At 36.2% G+C, this 20,866-nt stretch overlaps 1 protein-coding gene across 1 annotated transcript in view; it reads left to right on the plus strand.

Moving 5' to 3' along the window:
- Positions 1 to 304: 304 nt before the first annotated feature.
- Positions 305 to 20,866, plus strand: part of CEP135 (centrosomal protein 135) — a 91,838-nt gene continuing 71,276 nt past the window's right edge. The window contains exons 1-9 of the mRNA XM_043970782.1: positions 305 to 452; positions 3,597 to 3,787; positions 5,759 to 5,926; positions 9,982 to 10,123; positions 11,925 to 12,009; positions 13,112 to 13,240; positions 13,963 to 14,178; positions 17,183 to 17,248; positions 20,703 to 20,841. Coding sequence (XP_043826717.1) covers positions 340 to 452; positions 3,597 to 3,787; positions 5,759 to 5,926; positions 9,982 to 10,123; positions 11,925 to 12,009; positions 13,112 to 13,240; positions 13,963 to 14,178; positions 17,183 to 17,248; positions 20,703 to 20,841 — 1,249 coding nt within the window. The 5' untranslated portion in view covers positions 305 to 339. The remainder of the gene's footprint in view (positions 453 to 3,596; positions 3,788 to 5,758; positions 5,927 to 9,981; positions 10,124 to 11,924; positions 12,010 to 13,111; positions 13,241 to 13,962; positions 14,179 to 17,182; positions 17,249 to 20,702; positions 20,842 to 20,866) is intronic.

Here is a 20,866-nt window from a genome sequence, read left to right on the forward strand (position 1 = left end):
TCAGACAATTAATTTTTTGGACAGGTGTCTGCTAGCCCAGGAAACGTTGTAGTTATTGTTAAAATAGGAAGGAATGAAAACATGCAGATATATGTAGAGACTCTTTGTATTATGTGATATGACATATAAAATAATTCCATGCTTTAGCAAAAGTTCCAGAAAGTACTATCCTTTTGAAAAGAGAACCATGATATAATTATCTTGTGTTCAAATAAACTTCACATGGAATTGTTTTCTATAAACAATTGTTAATCTCTTTAAAGGAAATATATTAAAATCTTTTGCTCCTTTTCAGGCCATAAGTTTTCGATGTGATAAGAACAATTTTAGAGATACACAATGAGTACAGCTGCAGAAAGAAAATTTATTAACATCAGAAAAAGACTGGATCAATTGGGATATCGACAGCCTTTGAGTGTTGACTGTTTACCTTTGGTGGAAAAACTTTTCAGGTACAAATAAATAATTAAATTTAAAACTTACATGCCTATGAACTGTGGTCCTCTAGTGTCTTGCTGTAAGGACTACTTGTTTCAATTAACTATAGGTTAGAATTTCAAAAGTTATGAGTCATCTGAAACTCATAGATACTTTCTAAAATTCCAATTGCGTGTGGTAAATAAACCTTTTCTACTTGATGAGTTTTGTACATTTTTACACTGCTTCTTGAACTTAGGTGTTAGAATTTTTTCTTTTATTTAGTTGTCTGCATGATCCATAGTTCTTTTGGTCACTTTTAATAGGAATTTCTGTAATGTCATCTTTGCTGTTGTGTATTATCCTCCTAACTCTGAGGTATTTCTCCTTGAATTCGGCCATTTTTTTACTTGAGTTCTCTTACTATATTATCTCCAGAGCTGTGGTATCATAATACTTTTATAGCTGATTAAGTGTATTTGAGTCCATAGATTGATGCCTTCTTTTGCCTGCCAAATAGAAACATTAAAAGAAGCCTAAAACATTGTCAAACTTAAAATATGCCCTGCATCGTTTAGTGTGAACACTGCTAGCAAGTCACAATTTTTAAAACATGGATCATTAACCTTTTTTTTTGTGTCATGGACCCTTTGAATAGTTTGGTAAAACCTACAGGTTTCTCCTAGTGGTATTTTTAAATGCATAAAATAAAATACATAGGATGACAAAGGAAGCCAATGATGTTGAAATATAGTTATGAATGTTAAAACATCAAGTTTAAACCCCAGATTAAGAACTTCTGTTTTATTGAGATCTTTGAATGAAAATTTATAAATATACTGTTGTTTTTAATATTTATATCAATTGATAAGCAATTCATGATAATCTTTTTTATGAATAATTTTTTTATAAAAAGCTTTTTTTACCCTATAATTTTAACTTTCCTAGAAATATTTTGCCACATCTGCTAACTTGTAGCTAAATTGAAAGATTAATATTTAATTCTTCTTGCATAATTTTTGAAAGTGCTAAGGAATTTGCAAAGGAGGCAGAAATGAGTCAATGAGTCAGAAAATGGAAGAAAAGGAATTTGGAAAAATCTAGAAAGTAAAACTACTGCTGAATAGTTAGGAGTGCTTTTCCTAAGAATTTTAAGAATAATGGTGCAGCTTAACCCAACAAGAGTATCAAAACAGTGCGTATGGCTGTCTTGTGCTCATCTTTGGAAAAATCACACCAGCACCCAGCCTTACTGTGGTCATGTGACTTTCTAGGACCCTTTTGTTGTAATGAAACTCTATAGTTTTATTTTTAAGAGTTTTAATAGATATGAAGATTGGGGAGGGGTGGGGGGGGAGAATGAGAAAAATTTGAGTCAAACATGTGAGTGAGGAACAGAGAGAAGGTCAGTTTGGCTGGATTGCAGAATGTAGGAGGAGTAATGTCCTTTGAGACTGGGAGGATAGGTTGGAGCAAGGTTGTGAAGCTTAAAGCTTAACAGAGGAGTTTATGTTTGACATGGAATTGTTTTTCTTTCATTACTTAAAAAAATCTAATTAGGAGGGTTTGTTATTGTGTTTTGTTTTGTTTTTGAGATCTATTTATGATGTCTTATTGGTAATTCAGAGTGTTTTTGGTTGTAAATGTTTTATTTTGTTGGGATTGCTACATTGTAAACTCCTTGAAAGTCTTTTTTATCTCCTGTAACAATGAACCTTGATGTATATATAAATACTTTAATAAATAAATAAATAGAATGACTACCCTTTAGTGGTAGAGTAGTAGCTATAGTTTTCGTCATAATTTCTGTCATTTAGTTTCTGTTAAAAAGTTTTGAGTACTCCCACACACTTGAATTCTAATGTTTCTATAGAGTAGACTCAGTTATAGCTTGTGACTATTTGTCATCCTCAGCATTTTGTAGACATTTATATTCCTTATTTCTTTCCTTCTGCACCCACCTTTTCCAGTCTTCCCTTCCCTAGTATAATTTTTATAGAATTTTTTTTTTCAGGGCAGTGAAGGTTAAATGACTTGCCAAGGGTCACACAGCTAGTAAGTGTCAAGTGTCTGAGGCTGGATTTGAACTCAGGTCCTCCTGAATCCAGGGCCAGTGTTCTATCTACTGTGCCACCTAGCTGCCCCATTTTTATGGATTTTTACTATCAATAACACACTCTTTTAGCTAGGTTTGGAGCTTGAAATGTAGAATTTATCAATTTCCCTTTACCAGTTTCTCATTTAAAGGGCAAAGTTCCCAGAAGTGGGGGGATATTTTCTATTTCAGTCATTGGTGACTAGGACTTATGATGACATTGATGACTAACATTCACAAAAGTTGTATCAATTTATCAAAAATCAATTTGCCGTTTCCTCTCCTCCCATTATAAAAACAAAGGCAAAACCCCCCCAAAACCCCAAAACAAAAAAGACCCAACCCTGTGTTTTTTCAGTTGGAGGATTTAAAAATAAATGGTTGAGTAAACATTTATTTTCTTGAAATAATAGATTAATTTTCTCATTATTAGAGTTTTGCTGATATCCTGGTAGAATAGTATTATGGTATAATATACTATGTGATAGTACATTTTCAAATTTAAAAAAATCCAAGGAACAATTGAACTTTTAACCTCTTCTCACTATTAATACATATGCCTCCAAAAATGCATGTTTGCATAAAATTGCACTCTTTATAGTAGAGTATTAAATTGCTTATCTGTAATCTCTAGTGAGGAGAGTTAAATTTTAATTTATTAATTTTAGATTATTTTAAATTAGTAAACTTGTATGTTTAGTATACATATATTTTATTGAAACTTTCTCATCAACTACACTGCCAAATTGGGATATCAAGGTTTCAAAGACAAGGAAAAGATAATTGTTCATGTGTATTAAGAATCAGGGAATTCTACAGTCGTTTGACTTTCAACAGTTTGGGGATTGTGTCACAGTTTGGTTTTTGACTTAATAAAATTATTTCTTGTCACTACTAAAATTGCTGCTTAGTGTTTGTTGTAAATTTAAATTGATTTTTTTTAAGAAAAATTTTGACAATTTCTTGAAACCTCTTAATAATTGGAGAAATGTTAGCGAATCACCACTACTTTATGGAAGAACTATCAGAAAGTTTAGTAGTATAATTACCTATATTGATATTTTCTGATGCCCTGTAATTTCAGTGACCTTGTTCATACAACAGAAAGTCTTCGGAAAACAAAGCTATTTGCTGGAAAAGCTGAAAAAGAGAGTGCCAATTTTGATTATGTTTTGGAACCCTATAAGAATGAAAATGCTCGACTGACCAGGGAAAATAATGAACTACACCTGGATTTATTGAGGACAAAAGAACAATCAGAAATAAGTATAAAAGGTAATTGAAAATTTGGATTTTAAAAAATTGTTCAGAATTTTATGTTTGGATTTTACTTTTCAGTATATGGAAAGTTTTCTTATGCTGATACTTTAATGTATATGTAGAAAAATTTATCTTTTCTTTCAATTCTCCTTTGCCTGTTAGGCAGTGAAAACAAAGGATACAAGTATTCTCCGTCTCTCCACTTTTTTGTTCTTTGAAAATTTATGTCAGGAAGTAAAATAAATATTATCAAAATACAATTGCTGTAGGGAATAATAAATGCCAACACTTAATGTTTTCCTGAAATCATTGTTTCTTAATATTTGGAGAAAAGAATAGTGGAGTGAGGTGGTCAACACTCACATATTCTGTAATATTATTGTACTTTCTTTTGGCTCAACAATATCATATTTTTGGAGTTATTAACTAATTGAGGCAAGTCTGGTGACTAAGAGCAGGTTACATCAACAAAAGCTATAATTCTCTCCCTTTACCGCCTTATTATAAAAAAGTAATTATTAATAACTATATCTAATCTGGAAAATTATATAATTGGATTTATGAAAAATTATAATTATATGAAAAATGATAGGTTTAAAAAATTATAATTGGGCCATAAGTCCTGCCGCGGTCGCCATTCAAATGTGAAAATATTTTTAGATGACTAGCCTAATTTGGGGGACTAAAGCTCACTGGTGGACTGATCTGGGGACTTTTGACTATTTGGCTATCTGACTGCATTTAATTTAATATGGGCCATTGATAAAGTTCCACCACACTGCTCCACTCCCAAATTGATAAGCAAAATATTAAGAAGCCTCTTAACTAAATAATCAAAGCAGAGTTTATTTATGAGATACTATTTAAAATTAAGAATACAGGGAAATAAAATGTACAACCTGACTGCTTTCCGGTGCTTCCTTTCACCTGCTGAGCCTGGAACCTTTTTAATACAATAAGGGCCTTAGCCCCCTCTCGCCTCAGGGTATGTTACACTTTCCCTGCTCAGCTATTTTCTTCTAACTCCTCTTAATCTTCACTTTCTCCAACCTGTGCCCTGTGCTGACGCTTCTGTGCTCTCCACTGCCTCCTGGTCAGTCTGTCTGTCTGCTCCGTCAGTCTGCCCTCTGCCACCTTTGCCGCCCCTCTAATCTTGTCCCCCGGCCTTTCCTCCTTGCTCCTAGTCCTGCATTCCTGTTCGTCTCATCCCTAGTCTGCTGCGCTCCAACCTTTCTAATCTCCTCAGCCGCCTCCTTGACCTCTTCTCAGCCTCTCATTTCCTTGCCTGAACCTCTCTAATCTAACCCCCCAGGTCTATATATATCTTTCTTTTCTCCACTCAAATCTCAGGGCTTCCTGCACCCCCACAGACCAAACTAATCCGTCAGCCAGGGCTGTGGCTGGTGGCGGGGGTGGGGGGGGTTGGGGGTGGGGGGGGATGCTGGAGCATCCTGTGCCTCAGCACAGGCTATCTGGGATCTTTCGGGTAGCTCTGCTCAGGTCGGAGGGAGCTGGGGGCTTTTCCCCCCAGCTGTTTGACCTGGAGTCTTGTACAGCCCACGGGGCTTTTTGGCTCATCTGAAGCAGAGGGGGAAGGGCACCAGCACCTCCCACACAGAAGAGACCCTGAGGGCCTAAGGCTTTCTAATCTCAGCCTAAAGGTAGGGTCTCCAAATCAAAATAAATTTCCACAGCCTTAATTACCCAAAGAAATTTCTACTGGTGGCTATCTCTTTAGAAATTTGTTATTTATAGTAGAAAATAGCATCCATCATTAATGTGAAGAATAAGTTAAAAAACACAACATTTAAAATTCTCACATTACTGTTCTAACATTTATGTGGAAACAAGGGCATATCCTGACTTATGATTTTTATACTTTCTTCTCCAGAACCTTGCTATATGGAGGGACAGAGTATATGTGCACTTCTGTTTATTCTTTTAAGGATGACTCTTATGAGAGTATCATTTCTTCTTTTTTTAAAGATTTGAAAGTCAAATTAAGGAAAATTGAGAGTGAGATGGCTGACTTGAAGTTTCTGAATAACCAGTATGTTCATAAATTCAAAATGTTGGAGAAGGAGAGCAAAGCCAAAAATGAAAAAATCCAGCAACTCCAAGAAAAGAACCTCCAAGCAGTGGTGCAGACCCCAGGTAGGGCAGGCAGGTGTTGGTGGCAGCCCTGTCTTGTCTGTGGCCACGTTAGTCAAGTAAAATATGAGGGTGGGCCTTTCTGGGTGGGAAGGTTTTGTTGTTTGTCCTTCCTTCTCGAAGAAGACCATGATGTTGGGGTGATGTCCTGATTTGCAATGAATTGGATTTAAGTGAGGGAAGGCTGTACAAGGTCACTGGCCTCTCTCTCTCTTCTGCAGTCATCTGGTTCTAGTGGCAAGGTAGACATCAGGATGACTAGAGATGTCCCTGGATGTTTGAGGCAATTGGCATTAAGTGACTTCCTCAACTTCACACAGCTAGTGTCAGGTCCTTCCAGCTTCAGGGCCAGTGCTCTATCCAAATGATAATGTCACTTATTGCTGGGCTTTAATGATTGATTTCTCCGAGACCCAGACAACTTCTGAAAGAAGGACTCCAGTGCCAGTGATAAAGCCTCATTTCTTTAATTTGCTAACATGACTCTGATCATCGGATCATAGATTTAGGTTTGAAAGGGATCTTATAGATCACTTTTTTTTTTGGTGGGGCAGTGAGGGTTAAGTGACTTGCTCAAGGTCACACAGCTAGTAAGTGTCACGTGTCTGAGGCTGGATTTGAACTCAGGACCTCCTGAATCCAGGGCTGGTGCTTTATCCACTGCGCCACCTAGCTGCCCTCTTATAGATCATCTTGCCATCAATCAGTAGCATTTATCAAAGCACCTACTATGTTCTGCTAGGTTCTGGGGACACAAGGACAAAAATGAAATAGTTTCTGTCTTCAAGGAACTTATATTCTATCAGAGGAAACAACATGTACAAACACACACACATATAAATATATATATACAAACTAATTGCAAGTAGCTTGGGGTTGAGGAAATGCCCAATTTAGGAGGTGAATTGTAAACCAAACATTGAGGATAGATTAGCATTCTCAGCAGAATCCAGTGTAGAGAGAGAGGGCATTCAAGGAATATGGGGAGATAGGGAGACAGCAGCCCTGGCTTTAGTGAGAAATGGAAGTTGTGCTTCACAGAGAGGAAAGAAGCCAGTTTGGCTGAACTGTCCAGTTAATGAAGTGGAATAACATGTAATAAGCCTGGAAAGGTAGGTAGGGCTGGATTAGCAAGGATTTTAGATGACTGAGGATTTTGTATTTAATGCAAGAGGCAATAGCACTGGCCCTGGATTCAGGAGGACCTGAGGTCAAATCCGGCCTCAGACACTTGACACTTACTAGCTGTGTGACCTTGGGCAAGTCACTTAGCCCTCACTGCCCTGGGGGGGGAAAAAGAGGTAATAGGGAGCTTCTTGAGTGGAGGAGTGATGTTATATCTGTGCTCTAGGAATATCCTCATCGGCACCAATGTGGAGGGGAGATAGGAGAGGGGAGACGACCAAGGAAGGGAGATCAAGTAGAATGTAATTGCAGTTATCCAGGGGAGAGGTGCTACCTGTCTGTGTGGAGAGTTGTGGAGGTAAAATTAAAAGAGATTGTCAAAAAGAGAATGTCAAAAGAGATTTGACAGTTGATTGGAGAGTGTGGGATAAGGTAGGATAAGAAATCAAGCCTGATTTTGAGGTTGCAGACCTATGAGAAGTGGTGCTATGGAGAGGAGTACACAAATTTGGAAGAGAAGTTGATTTGGGGACTAAGAAAATCAGTTCTGTTTTGTGCATTGTGACAGACTTAGTAACTGATCAGTACAATGACACACCACAATTCCAAAAGACTCATAATAAAAAATGGTGTCCACTTCCAGAGAAAGAACTGATGGTCTCAGTGCATACTGAAGTTTATGTTTTTCCTTTTCCATGCTCTTTTTTTTGAACATGGCAAATGCAGAAGTATATTTTTCATGGTTTCATATATATATATATATATATATATATATATATATATATAATTTTATCTATCTATCTATCTATCTATCTATCTATCTATCTATCTATCTATCTATCTATCTATCTATCTATCTATCATTTTTCTTGCCTTTTTTTTTTTTAAGTGAGGCAGTTGGGGTTAAGTGACTTGCCCAGGGTCACACAGCTAGTAAGTGTTAAGTGTCTGAGGTCAGATTTGAATTCAGGTACTCCTGACTCCGGGGCCAGTGCTCTATCCACTGTGCCCCCTAGCTGCCCCTTTTCTTGCCTTCTTAATGGGTGAATGGGTGAGGGAGGGTGTAAAGGGAGGTAGAAGATTGGGAACTGAAAAGACAAAGCTTAAAAATAAAAAAACAAAACCAAAATAAAGCCTTTAAAACCAGGGCCCAGCCTAGCTTATTTCATTATATACATCTCAAGCACAATTTTCTCCTAAAGCCTTTCCTGATCCTCCCTCTCACACTACCTTGTATTTACTTTGTGTTTATTTGAATTCATTATATTTATTTATCTATCTCTATCTCTCTATACCTAATTATCTCCACCATTAGAATGCAAGCTCCCTAAGATTAATAATTGTTTTATTCTTTGTATCCCCAGTGCCCAGCACTTGGTAGGCACTTAATAAATGCTTGTCGTTTGATTTGGTGCCAGTTTTTTACTATAGGCGGGGAGTGGCCATTGAAGCAGAGGATGACTTAAAGCACTTCTTCTAAAATTACAAATCTCCTCCTGCTTTAAAATACAAGCATTTCAGTTCTCTTCAGCATCTCCCACTTCAGATCTCTTCAGCAAGCTTCCTTGTTTTTATTCAGGGCACTCCCATCTTTCTAGTCATTCAGGTTCCTGACCTTGGAGTCATCCTCAACTTTTTCATCTTCCCCTCATATCTAGTCAAGTGCCAAACATTCAATTCTATTTTCATAATATCTCTTTGAAGCATTCCCTTCCTTGTGCTTACATGGCCACCACCCTAATTCAGACCCTTATCATCTTGTCTAGACTATATTGCAGTAGCTTCCTTATTGATCCTCTAGCCACTCATCTCCGCACTTGTGGACTTTGTCCACATGACTGCTAAAATAGTTTTACTAAAGCATTGGATTCCTTGTTGCCTCTAAAATTAAAAAAAAAAATCTCTTGGCATTTTAAACCTTTCATAGCCTGGTTCCATCTGCTTTTGCAGACGCATATCACGTTACTGCTTCTCATATGTGCTAGGTTCCTGTCACCCTGGCTTTCTTGCTGTTGTCTCTCTATAGGTCCTATCTTCTCTGTGCTAGCATATAGGCTGCTTTCCATCTTCTTTTTAGTGCTCTTGATGCCTCTCAAAGTACTTTGCATTTATTCATCTATTTATATGCCCTCTCCCCTTGTGGAATGTATGCTTCTTAAAAGGGGAGTGCTATTTTTAATTTTTGTCCTTCTTTTTTCTTTGTATGTCTGTTCTCACTATACCATAGTACATGATTCTAGTCCACAAATTAACAGATGCTTTTTGGATTTAATTGAATAAAAATGTTGAATGCTATCTAGAGGACATACATTTCCCACTTTTTACTGTTCCAGAATTCATCCCTGTAATTCAACATTGCTAATAAATGCTTGTACTTAATTTCTAGCCCCATTTTTGCTCATATGACAACTTTTCTAGGTCTTGACTGCTTAATTAGCTATGTGAAACAATAAATCACTGAACTCCTTAGAGCTTCAGTTTTTCTAATCTATAAAATGGGAGTAATAGTTGCCTTCTCTCATAGTTTGTATAGGGTTTGCATGGAATAATATGTTAATTGGCTTTGTAAACTGATGTGCTATATAAATATCAGGTAGTGCAGTATTATTAATAATATAACATTACACATTGAGAACTTTATCTTACCAGGGACAAATGCCATGAGTTAGTAAAACAGGATAGCTGTTGGTATATACATTAAACATCCAAGTGGTGTTCATTGTTTCCTTTTTATGACACTTGATGGTGATGTTTCCAGGAATTATTTTCTTGTAAAAATGGGAACCATCTGTATGAGGGAAATAATTTTATCTGTAATATAGTTAAATCTGAGGAGTAGAGAAATATTTTATAACAAAATATTACTGTACATAAATAGTTCTACGATAAGACTTTTTGTCTTGATTTTTAATAACATGCTTTTGTTTTTCTAGGTGGCAAGAAGAGAAGTATTCCTTTTAGGCGTCAGCGTATGCAGATTGATCAGCCTGTCCCCCCATCTGGAATCAGTGCTTATCCAGTTCCTCAGCCAAATGATCCCTATATTGCAGACCTCCTGCAGGTGGCAGATAACAGGTGTCTAGAAGAGATTTTTTTGTTTGTTTGATTTTATTTGGTATTTAAATGATGGTATATTTTATTTTCTAACTTTTCTGTCAGAACAACTATCTGATGATATTTTTATGTTTTTGCCTTTAAATTAATGAAGTTTCAGTACCCTCATTGTCTCATGTAGGAACTCTAGTTGTCATCTGCACTAGTGATAGATGTCATCTCCCCTCACACATTAGAAAAATCTTTGTTGCTTGTAATTTATCTCAGTGTTAGTTACTTAGTATGAAAAAAAATGATTAAGAGAAAGGAATAAATTTTGAAGTGTCCTTAATAGAAGTAGTTATTACAGTCAAACTTCTCTTTGTCAAGTCACACACTACGAAGGGGGAAACTTTTCCATTTCATTTGCCTTAATTGTTCCTTTGGTGCCCATTTATACCAATCTGGAAATATAGATTTAATTAAGATATTGATTAGATGCCATTAAGATAATTTTTTGTGATAATTTTAACATAATGCTATTTTTGCAATGTTTGTGTACTGCTTTTCTTTTTTTGTTGTTGTCTTAGTCATGGCCTTGATCTTTTTAAAGTGTATTAAGCTTATTAAGTACGAATACCTGTTTGTGACTGAAAAATTTGGCCTTTTTTATGCCTTTATTAATTCCCTCCTCACTTTTGTTTCCTTTAATATAGTCATAAACATGTATACTTTTTACATTTGCTATTCCTTACACATTAACTCACACTGTTTTGTATTAAAAATATTTTATATTTATATTCAGATCAAGGACAGAAGTAAATTGAAATATATGGTTATTCTCTGGTCCTCAATTAGCAGTGATTATAATCTGGGTCTCATTTACCACCCCAGAGAACCTAATATAAAACCAAATCTGATTGCAGATGATAACGTATCTACCCAGCCTACTGGAGGCCTTCACCATTCTTTTATTATCTTAAGAATACCACTGTCTGTAGCTCTGTTTTCTAATTCTTATTACCCAACTTACATAAGTGTCTTTGATGTCTTCTCACAAAACACTTTTCATGGGTGACATACTTTTGTAGAGAATATGTTAGTTTAGAAAATTCTGTGGGGAAATGGACAAATTCCAAACTAAGTGAACATTTACCTTGGTGTACTTAGTGTCTTCATTGTGAAATTGAGTATAGAGAGAGTAGTGAAACTAATGTTGAATCCTAGGTTTGAGCTAAAAGGGACCTTAGAAACCATTTCCCTTATTTTACAGATGGGGAAATTGAGGCACAGAAAGGTGAAGTGACTTGCACCCATGGTCACCTAGCTAGGAAGTTTCTGAGCCAGAATCTACACCCAAGTGTTCCTGATTTAGGCTATGTACCCTCTACATTGCTCCAACATGCATCTCTGGAAAATATTATTAAGAATCAGGAAATGAAAGGGACATAAGGCTTGCAAGTTTTCTAAGGGCAGTGAAAAAGTGGGCCAGGCTATTTTTGTATGATTTTTTGCACATATTTATATTAAAGAGATATAAATAATTAGAATTTAGGTAATTCTTCAGATAATTCAAATTTAAACCCAAGTTTCGGATTAGGCTTTTTGGACACTGGTGGGTTCTTGATTTAATGATCATTTCTCCATTTTTATTCTCTTTAGTCTGCTTTATCAGAATAGGAAATTTATAAAAGAAATTGTTTTCATAGGACCATGGAATTTTGGGCTGGAAGGTATCTCAATGATCATAGAATCTAACCCCTTCTGTTTTGTATATGATGAATATTTTTGTTACTTTGTGTTCTTGAAAAAATATTTATAGTTATTCACAAATGTGTTTCAGAATCTTTGAGCTTCAAGAAGAAGTATCTCACTTACAGGGCAAGTTAGTAGTTGTTGAAAATGCATTGGAAAATTCTTGCAAACAGGTAAGATTTCATATTAGTGCTTAATATAGGGCCTGAGATGGGCATGTTTTAACTTTTGTAAATACATTTTAGTTTTGTTTTGAAATACCGTTACTGGAATTTTATATAGCTACATTAAAGCAATTAATTTTATAAAGCAGCATTAGAGATTATTATTGATAATATTATCAACAACAATATTTTAGAGATCATCTAATCCAATCCTCATCTGGTGGATTGAATTATTAGTAAGAGTATATATCAAACGAAAGTTTTATTTTACAGTTTGAACCTTTTCCCTTTAAAAACCTGTAGCTATTTTTTAATATTTTCCCCAGTATTTTCCCTCATTTCTTCTTAAAGTACTGTGCAAATGTAAACTGATCGGCCTTCACAGTGTGAAGTACATATTTTGATTTACATTTTGCTGAAGAAACTCAAGGATAAAGAAACCATTCCTTCAGTGGAACATCAGCTCTCTGAAACCAAGGATTATTTTTTATTCTGCCATTGTGTCTTCAGTAGGTAGCGCAGTGACTTTAACATAGGGGGCACTTGATAAATACATGTTGGATTGGATTGGATTGAATGGCTTGCCAAATTCATATCCATATTTAGTGGGACCAAAAACACAGAATTCGGGACTATAGACTCAGGGTCAGTAGAAGTTCACTTGATAATGCTTTCTTTTTCATTTTCTAAATAAGAAATATTTAATTAAGTTTGCCCCAGTCACTTTTTTGGTCCTTGAAATCTATTGTTAGATAGATTTTTTTCTTAGCAACAGTTTCTATTACCTGCAGAAATTCCCCAAATATGACAGTTCAGAAAAATGAAAAAGAAAAACTGTATTAGAATGAGGGTTATAGAAAGAAGGGACTAGAATTATGTAGTAAATATTTCTTTTGAAATATTTTGATCTTCTGAATTCCTTGATACACTTTGTTCTGAGTGTGTTTTTCATTTGTAATATATTTTTGAGGTGACAAAAGTATATAAATACTTGATAAACATATTTTCCAGGGGCATTTGGCATTCCAAGTATACCTAATACATGTTTTTTTGTAATTCTCTTCTAAGTTAAAGAATAAACAGTTTAAAATAATGGAAAATTATGTTTCAGATTGAGTTAAGAGATCGAGAAATAGAACGGCTCTCAGTTGCACTTGATGGTGGTCGCTCCCATGATGTTCTCTCTCTGGAGGCCAGAAATCAAAGTAATGAGAAGCTTATTACTCACTTGAATATTCAGGTAATGGATTTAATGTGTTTTTATTTTAATTGTTTTGTTGAGTTTGTGTAATTTGGTATTCAATTAGTTTGGAAAAGATTGTGGTAAAAATTAAATAAAATATTATGCTTTACCAAGATCCTTTCTTTGATATCTTTGCCACTCATTTGGATATGGAGGATACTAGGGAGAGGTGCTAGGGAAAAGAAGAAACTAATGATAATAAATCTTAAGCATTATTGCTGGCTAAGACCATGGGTTGGTATACTAAGTATATCAGATAGCAATGGAGGTTAGTAACATGGTAATTTTATGAATATCTAGTTAGTCAGTCTTTTATGCTGATGAAAAGCTTATTCAGTCCCTCTTTTGATGAATCCCTCTTTGAAAATTTTAGTAAATATATATTATTATTATTATTAGTTTTTTTGGGGGGGGGCAGGGCAATGAGGGTTAAGTGACTTGCCCAGGGTCACACAGCTAGTAAGTGTCAAGTGTCTGAGGTCAGATTTGAACTCAGGTCCTCCTGAATCCAGGGCCAGTGCTTTATCCACTGCGCCACTTAGCTGCCCCAAATATATATTTTTACTATACTAGAATCAAACCAAATTTGTAAATTAGTTCTTCAGCATAATTTTTTATTTCATAAATCCTACTTCAGTTTTAAAATATGCAGAATAATGTATGTTAGGGACTTGACATGTATAATAATAATTCTATATATTATTATAAATTCTATTTAGATTGATTTCCTTCAGCAAACAAATAGAGACCTGGAGAATCGTATACAAGAACTCTTGGACAGCAAGAAAACTGTAACCAGTGAAGTTCTTACTTTAAGTAACAAAAATGAAACACTCTCTCGTAGATTGAATGAAATAGACCATATAGCACATCAGATGGAAAGACATAGAGAAGAAATTCTTGAGACTACAGATAAACAGCTTGTGGAAGCTAAGGTAATAAAAACCACTGTAATTTTTAAGGTTACATCTATGTCTCGTTTATCTTGAATTGTTAGGAAAAAAGATGTTCTTTATGAGAGAGTTTTCCAGTTATAAGGACAAGTCTTTTAGTGCTGAAATTTTATTTTAGAGAGGTAGAAAAGGAGAAAGAAAGGAGGAAAGGCCCAGGACAAAGCCATTGGGTATACCTATAATTACAAGCTATAATTTGGGTAAGGAGATAGCAATGGAGATTGAAGAATGTTCAGATAAGTCAAATAAAAACCATGAGACTACTGTCATGGAAACTAGAGAAGAGGAGAGAGTATCCAGGAAGGAAAGAGGTTGGTTAGCTCCTGTAGGGAGAGAAAGAAAGATGAAGACAGAAAAAAAATATCATTACCTTTGGCTATTAAGACATCATTGGCAACTTTAAAGTAGATTGTAAGAAATTGAGAAATAAATGAGAATAGAGGAAGTGGAGGCTAAGAGAGGAGACAGTTTTTTCTAAGAATTTGGCTGAGAATGGGAGCAGAAGCATAAACTGAGCAGGGACTCAATAAGTGCTTGTTTATTGATTAACAATAACCTGAGGGGGTGATCAGTTCTTGTAAAGGGATGTTTAAGGATAGAGGAGACTTGGGCATAGTTGTAGACAGGAAGGAACTAGTAGATAGGGAGAGAGTGAAGATTTTCTATACACACATATATGTTTATGTATACACACACATACATGCACATACACACAGAGAAAGTAGGTAATTGAAGGTAATTTGCTGGACTCTGAGAGAGAATGGGATAAACACATGTAGAGAGTTTGACATTGGCATGAGGAAGACCGCTTGATTATCATTGAGCATAGTAAAGGAAAAGCAGGTAAGAAAATAACGTCAGGGGCTTTGGAAACGGAGAAGAAGGGAGTAGAATGAGCCAAAAGCCCATGGGTCTATTTTCTTAATAAAGTATGTGGTGAGATCCTGAGCTGAGGGGGTGGAGGCTGCAGGAAGAAGAGGTTTGGAGTAGTTTCTGTGGGGAGGGAGACAGAGAATCAAACAGAGAGAAGTGAAGTAGCTCCCTTGCTTTAGGGAGGAACCAGGTACAGTGAGATGATGTCAATTTATTGTGGATTCCATCAGCCCTGTTGAATGACTTCCTGCAGCTCTCATAAATAAGAGCAAAAGTCAGGGATTATGGGAATAGTCAGGGCTGGAGTTTGGCAAGTCACGTTAAGGACAGAATAAGGAGGTGAGGAATCTGAGAGTGGAGGACAGTGTTGGATCGGTTAGTTATAATGTCATGATTGGGAAGGGGGTAAAGTAAGGTCAGAGAAAAGACAGTGTGCCGAAAAAGTCCTGAAGGTGGAGTTGTTGGAGGTTATAGGTAGAAAGAATTGGTGTAGAAGAGCTTAGGCATAGGGAGAGGTGGAGGAAACTCCGTGTTTTTGATCATGAGTGATGGCTAGAGCTAGGGTGTTAGTCAGACAACAAGTATTTATTAAGCAGTATTTGTGTGCCAGGCAAGAACATGGTCCCTATTTTCAAGGAACTCTTGTTCTTTTGGGGGAAACTTGTTAGGTCAAGTCAGTAAGCATGTATGAAGCATGTACTATTGCCAGGCACTGTGCTTAGCACTGGGAAGGAATTCATAGTCTAAGAGGGAAACAACAGGTAAACAGCTAGGTACAAACAAGCCGTATACAGAACAAATTGGAGATAATCAGAGAGTGATGGTGCTTTGGCTAAGGAAGATTGGGAAAGGCTTCTTTTAGAGCCTGGGCCTTTAACTGAGGCTTGAAGGAAACTAGGAGGTAGAGTTGAGAAAACGAGAGGGTTGCAAGTGTGGGGGACAGCCAGCATAAAAAACATCCTAAATAAGAGGTAAATATAGCATAGGTGAGTGGTGGTAATCTCAGGAATCAGAGAGAAGGCCCGAGCAGTGGGGGGGGGGGGGGGAGGGTTGCTGGAAAATGCTTACTACCAAAGATGGAATTTGAACTTAACTTCAGAGGAAACCAGGGAAGCCAGGAGGTGAGGAGGGAGAACACTCCAGACATGTAAGACAGCCAGTAAAAAGGCAGAAAGTAGGGAGTGCTGTGTGTGAGACACAGCAAGAAGGGCAGCGTCACTGGATTGGAGAATATGTGAAAGGGAGGAAAGTATAAGAAGACTGGAAAGGGAAGAAGGGGCTTGGTTATGATATGCTTTTAAAGCTAAACAGAGGATTTGATCATTGATTTTGAAGTTAATAAGGAAGCTGATGGAAGGGGGCAGGGTGCCTGTGCATGCACAGTGGGAGCAGGGGTGGGGGGAGGGAACAAACAGCATATACTGGTAGTTTAGGAAATTCTAATTTGAATTAGAATGGGGAGAGACTTGAGGCAGAGACCAAACCAAAGGTTATACAATAGTCCTGATATGAGGTACTCAAGCTATCCTATCATAGCAGCTCTGTGAGTTGAGAGAAGGAAATGGGAATGTAGAAACAATAAGACTTGGCTACAGATTGGATATGAGAAGCAAATGTTCCAGAGGTGGAGTTGAAGATGACTCAGGTTGCCAACTTCAGTGACTGGGAGAATGGTCATCCCTTGATAGTAGTAATGAGAAGGTTTAGAAGAGGGGAGGGCTTGGGGGAAAAGATAATGAATTCTGTTTTGGATATGTTCAGTTTGAGGTGTCTATGGGGCATCCAGGTCAAGATATCCAAGAGGCAGTTTGGTGATGCAAGATTGGAGCTCTGGAGAGAGATTTGGCCTAGATATATAGATCAGGGAATCAACTGCATAGAGATAATAATTGAACCCATGGGAGCTGATAAGAACACCAAGTGAAACAGGATAGTACTCTATATTGTTCTTAACCTTTCCTCTCTTTGTTGGAAGTATTGGTCTGTCTGGGGAGAGCCCCAGATGAGAGACTACATGAACTATTGATTAGTGACTCAGTGCTTTTTGTCATTATGGTTTAAATTGAATACCTTTTAAATTTTTGATACTTATGACCAATTTTTTAATTCTCAGCTAGAAATTAAAAGACTTCACTGTGAAATGCAGGCCCTTGAAGAAACAGTAGCAAAACTTAAAATGGTAAGACCATATTTTTAAATGATGATTTTTTTCAGTGAAGTTAGTAGATTTTTCTTACTTTGTGTTTTTAATGTTTAAACTTATATAAAATAAACTAGGAAAAAAGAAACCAGAGAGTAGACCTGAAGACTATTAATTTTGTTTAACAGCAAATTTGTTTAGTAGTTAACAGTTTGTAGCACATCATTTAAGAAGATGACTATCCTTTGTGCAATTGGAGACCAGTGAGCCTATCTCACCTGACCTTCTGATGTGTTCAGTTGCTGGTTAATTTCATCTCTTGACCCTAGTTTTTGGAGGGGATCTTTACATAGCAATGAAAGGATTATGGGAATAGAGATCCGGAGCTGGAAGGGCCCCATAGAGTCTATCCCATGTAGCTGTTTCATTTTACAGATGAGAAAACTGAAGCCCGAGAAAGTTAAGTGGCTTGTTCAAAGTTATATAGAGTTGGCATGAAACTGGCATTTGAAGCTGAGTCCTTTGACTCTAGAGTTAGTGCTTTTCCAACCCTTCAGTGCTTCCTCCCAGGGTAATAAACATTTGGACACGATTGTTGCTCATTTTTACTTAATGACTGCTCTAAAGGATTTACTAAAGGATTGCTGCCAACTGGTCCTGTTTCTATGTAGACTTTTTAATTTTAGAAATGAAAGCAATGCTGTTAATCATATAATCATTTCTGGTGATCCTCAGAGTTGGAAAAAACCTTATTCATTGTTGAGTGAGCCAAATTTGGCATTAATCTCTAGTCTTATCAACCTACATCCCATACTGGCTTTGCAAAATGGCCTATTTGGGAGTTTTTGGGTAGTTTTGCAGAGCATAAAAGATACAAGTACACAGGAACTCTTTGGTGATTTTTCTTAATAAATAGTAAGCTGCTTATTTCATAGGCAATTGAATTGGTAGAATTTTCTAAGTCTAAAAGATTAGAGGCTTTGACTAACACCAACTTTTTGGTTCCTTATTGCATAGCTATTTAAAATAAAACCCATTTATCCAACCTTGCTTTATGCTTCTGGTTGTGTAAGGTAGATCAGTACTGTGGGATATATAAGCTCTTTCCTGTTAAGCTAAAATTCCTTGATAGCATCCATGGTTCAGTCCTACTGATGGTATTAAATGCTTCCTATAGGTTGAGAAACATAATGTAGATATTATATAACTGATTGTTTTTGTTCTTTATATATCAGCTCTACTGTAAATGTCAAGCCAGTTTATCCCACACTGTGACATAATACCACATTGAACATCTCAGTTTACACAGTTGAATATTTTTCAGAATTTGTCCCAAAGGACTTTGACCTTTGATCTTGTGAGTGCTAGAGGACCATAAATATAGCCAATCAAGGGCAGAGAAGGATGATCAGATTGAAGAAAAACAAAACCCTTTTTAACAAATATGCATAGTTAAGCAAAACAAATTTCCAGAAATGTGTGTGTGTATCTCAATCTGTACCCTGTTATCTCTCTGTTGAGAGTGGGGTACCATACTTTATCACTGGTCCTGAGGAATCATGGTTGGCTGTTGCATTGATCAGAATTCTTAAGTCTTTCAAAATTCTTTGTCTTCACAGTGTTTTTATTGTATAAATCATTCTCTTGGTTTTGCTCATTTCATTCTGCATCAGTTCATACAAGCGTCCCAGTTTTCCATGAAACCATTCCTTCATGATTTCTTACAGCCCAATAGTATTCCATTACATTCATAGACTGTAATTTGTTTGGCCATTTACTAACAGATAGGCACCTCCTTAGCTTCCAGTTCTTTACAATACAAAAAGAACTGCTATAAACCTTTTTGTACATATCTCTTTTCTCTCCCTTTGATCTTTTTTGGGATTTATAATCTTAGTAGTGCTTTTTCTGGGTCAAAGGATATTTAATCAACCAATCAAACAGTAACCATTTATTAAGCACCTACTATTTGCCTGGCACTTTGCTAAGTGCTTAAATACAGCAAGGTAAAAGACAGTGTCCATGCTCTCTAGGAGCTAAAAATCTAATGGTACAGACAATATGTAAACAAATACATACAAAGCAAGCTATACAGTATAAGTAGGAAATAATTAAGAGGGTTTGAGGAAGTTTTCCTGTAGAGGGTGAAATTTTATTTAAGACTTAAAGAAACTTTACATGTAACGGAAAAAATAAAATACCTTAAATGTTAAAAAAAAAAAAAAGACTTAAAGAAAGCTAAGTAGGTTAGTAGTTGGAGCAGAGGAGGGAGAGTGTTCCAGGTATGAGACACAGCCAGAGAGAATGCCCAGAGCCAAGAGATGGAGCATCTTGTTTGTGGAATAGCCAGGAGACCCGTGTCACTGGATCTAAGAGTACATGTTGGAGAGTGGGGTGTAAGAAGACTGGAAAGGTAGGAGATGGGTAGGTATGAAGGGCTTTGAATGCCAAAACAGAGCATTTGTATTTGTTCCTGGAGGCATTAGAAAACCACTGGAGCTTATTGAGTAGGAAATGTGTGTGTGTGACATGACTGGATCTGCATTTTAGTTAGTAACTTTGGGGACAGCGTTCCAAATTGTTTTCTAGAATGTCTGTACCAATTCACAGCACCACATCTTCACCAATAGTGCAGTAATGGGCTTGTTTTCTCACAGACTCTCCAATAACTGTCATTTTCCTTTTTTGTCAGTTTTGCCGATTGGATGGGTGTGAGTGAGGTGAAATGTCAGTGTTTATTTAATTTGCATTTCTCTGATTTTTGAGTGATTTAAAAATATAACTTTTGCTAGCTTGGATTTCTTGTTTTGATCATAAAGACTAAATCCATTTTTAAGTCTCCTATAGCTCTAATTTTCCCCAAGTCAATGAAATTATAGTCTCTGAGGTGAATTTTGGCCAAACCAAATTGCTCTCATCATGACCTGATATCAGCTTGGATTGTGAGGTCAGAGTTTTCATTGCTCTTTGAAATTTTGATTAGTTGACTTACCTTTACTCTACTCTTTATATCCTTGAGATGTATAAAGCTGAATCAAATGGTCGTGGTAACATAATAGGGCAGGTTTATTTTCTCACCAGTAGTACTAGTAACTAGAGTCTTTCACTCCTGGCCTATGTAAGTAAATACACAGCCTCTTTCTCTCCTTGAAAACTCATCCATTTGGGGTAGTAACAGATTTATAATTTATTTGTGAAAGATTCTTTAAACCATGTTGAGTTGTTGTTTTTTTTTTAAAATCTGTTACTGAGCATAGCTTTTAGTTAAAATTTAATGTCAGCTTGAGCTACAAATTCACTGCTCAGTGCTATTACATTAATTTAGGTTGCTCCATTATATTTTTGATTTAGGAAAAGCAGTCATCTACCAAACATGTTTAAATATATAGTTAGTATTATATAATTATGATTGTGGCAATATCTGATGACTTTATTTTTAAATGTGTTTTTGAAATACTTCTAGGAATCCTAATTTAATATTTGACACTTTCAGGAATTAAGCTTATGCCATAAAGAAAGAGCACGATTGGCTGATGAAATAATTTTAAAAACAGATCTTGAGACAATTATCAATCAGATTGAACAAGAAAAAAATAGACTTGCCCGAAAAGTTGAAAACTTTGCAAATATAGGTAAGATTTGCAATTTTGATTTTTA

The sequence above is a fragment of the Dromiciops gliroides genome, chromosome 6 (genome assembly GCF_019393635.1).
Source record: "Dromiciops gliroides isolate mDroGli1 chromosome 6, mDroGli1.pri, whole genome shotgun sequence".
In the NCBI taxonomy this organism is placed as follows: domain Eukaryota; kingdom Metazoa; phylum Chordata; class Mammalia; order Microbiotheria; family Microbiotheriidae; genus Dromiciops; species Dromiciops gliroides.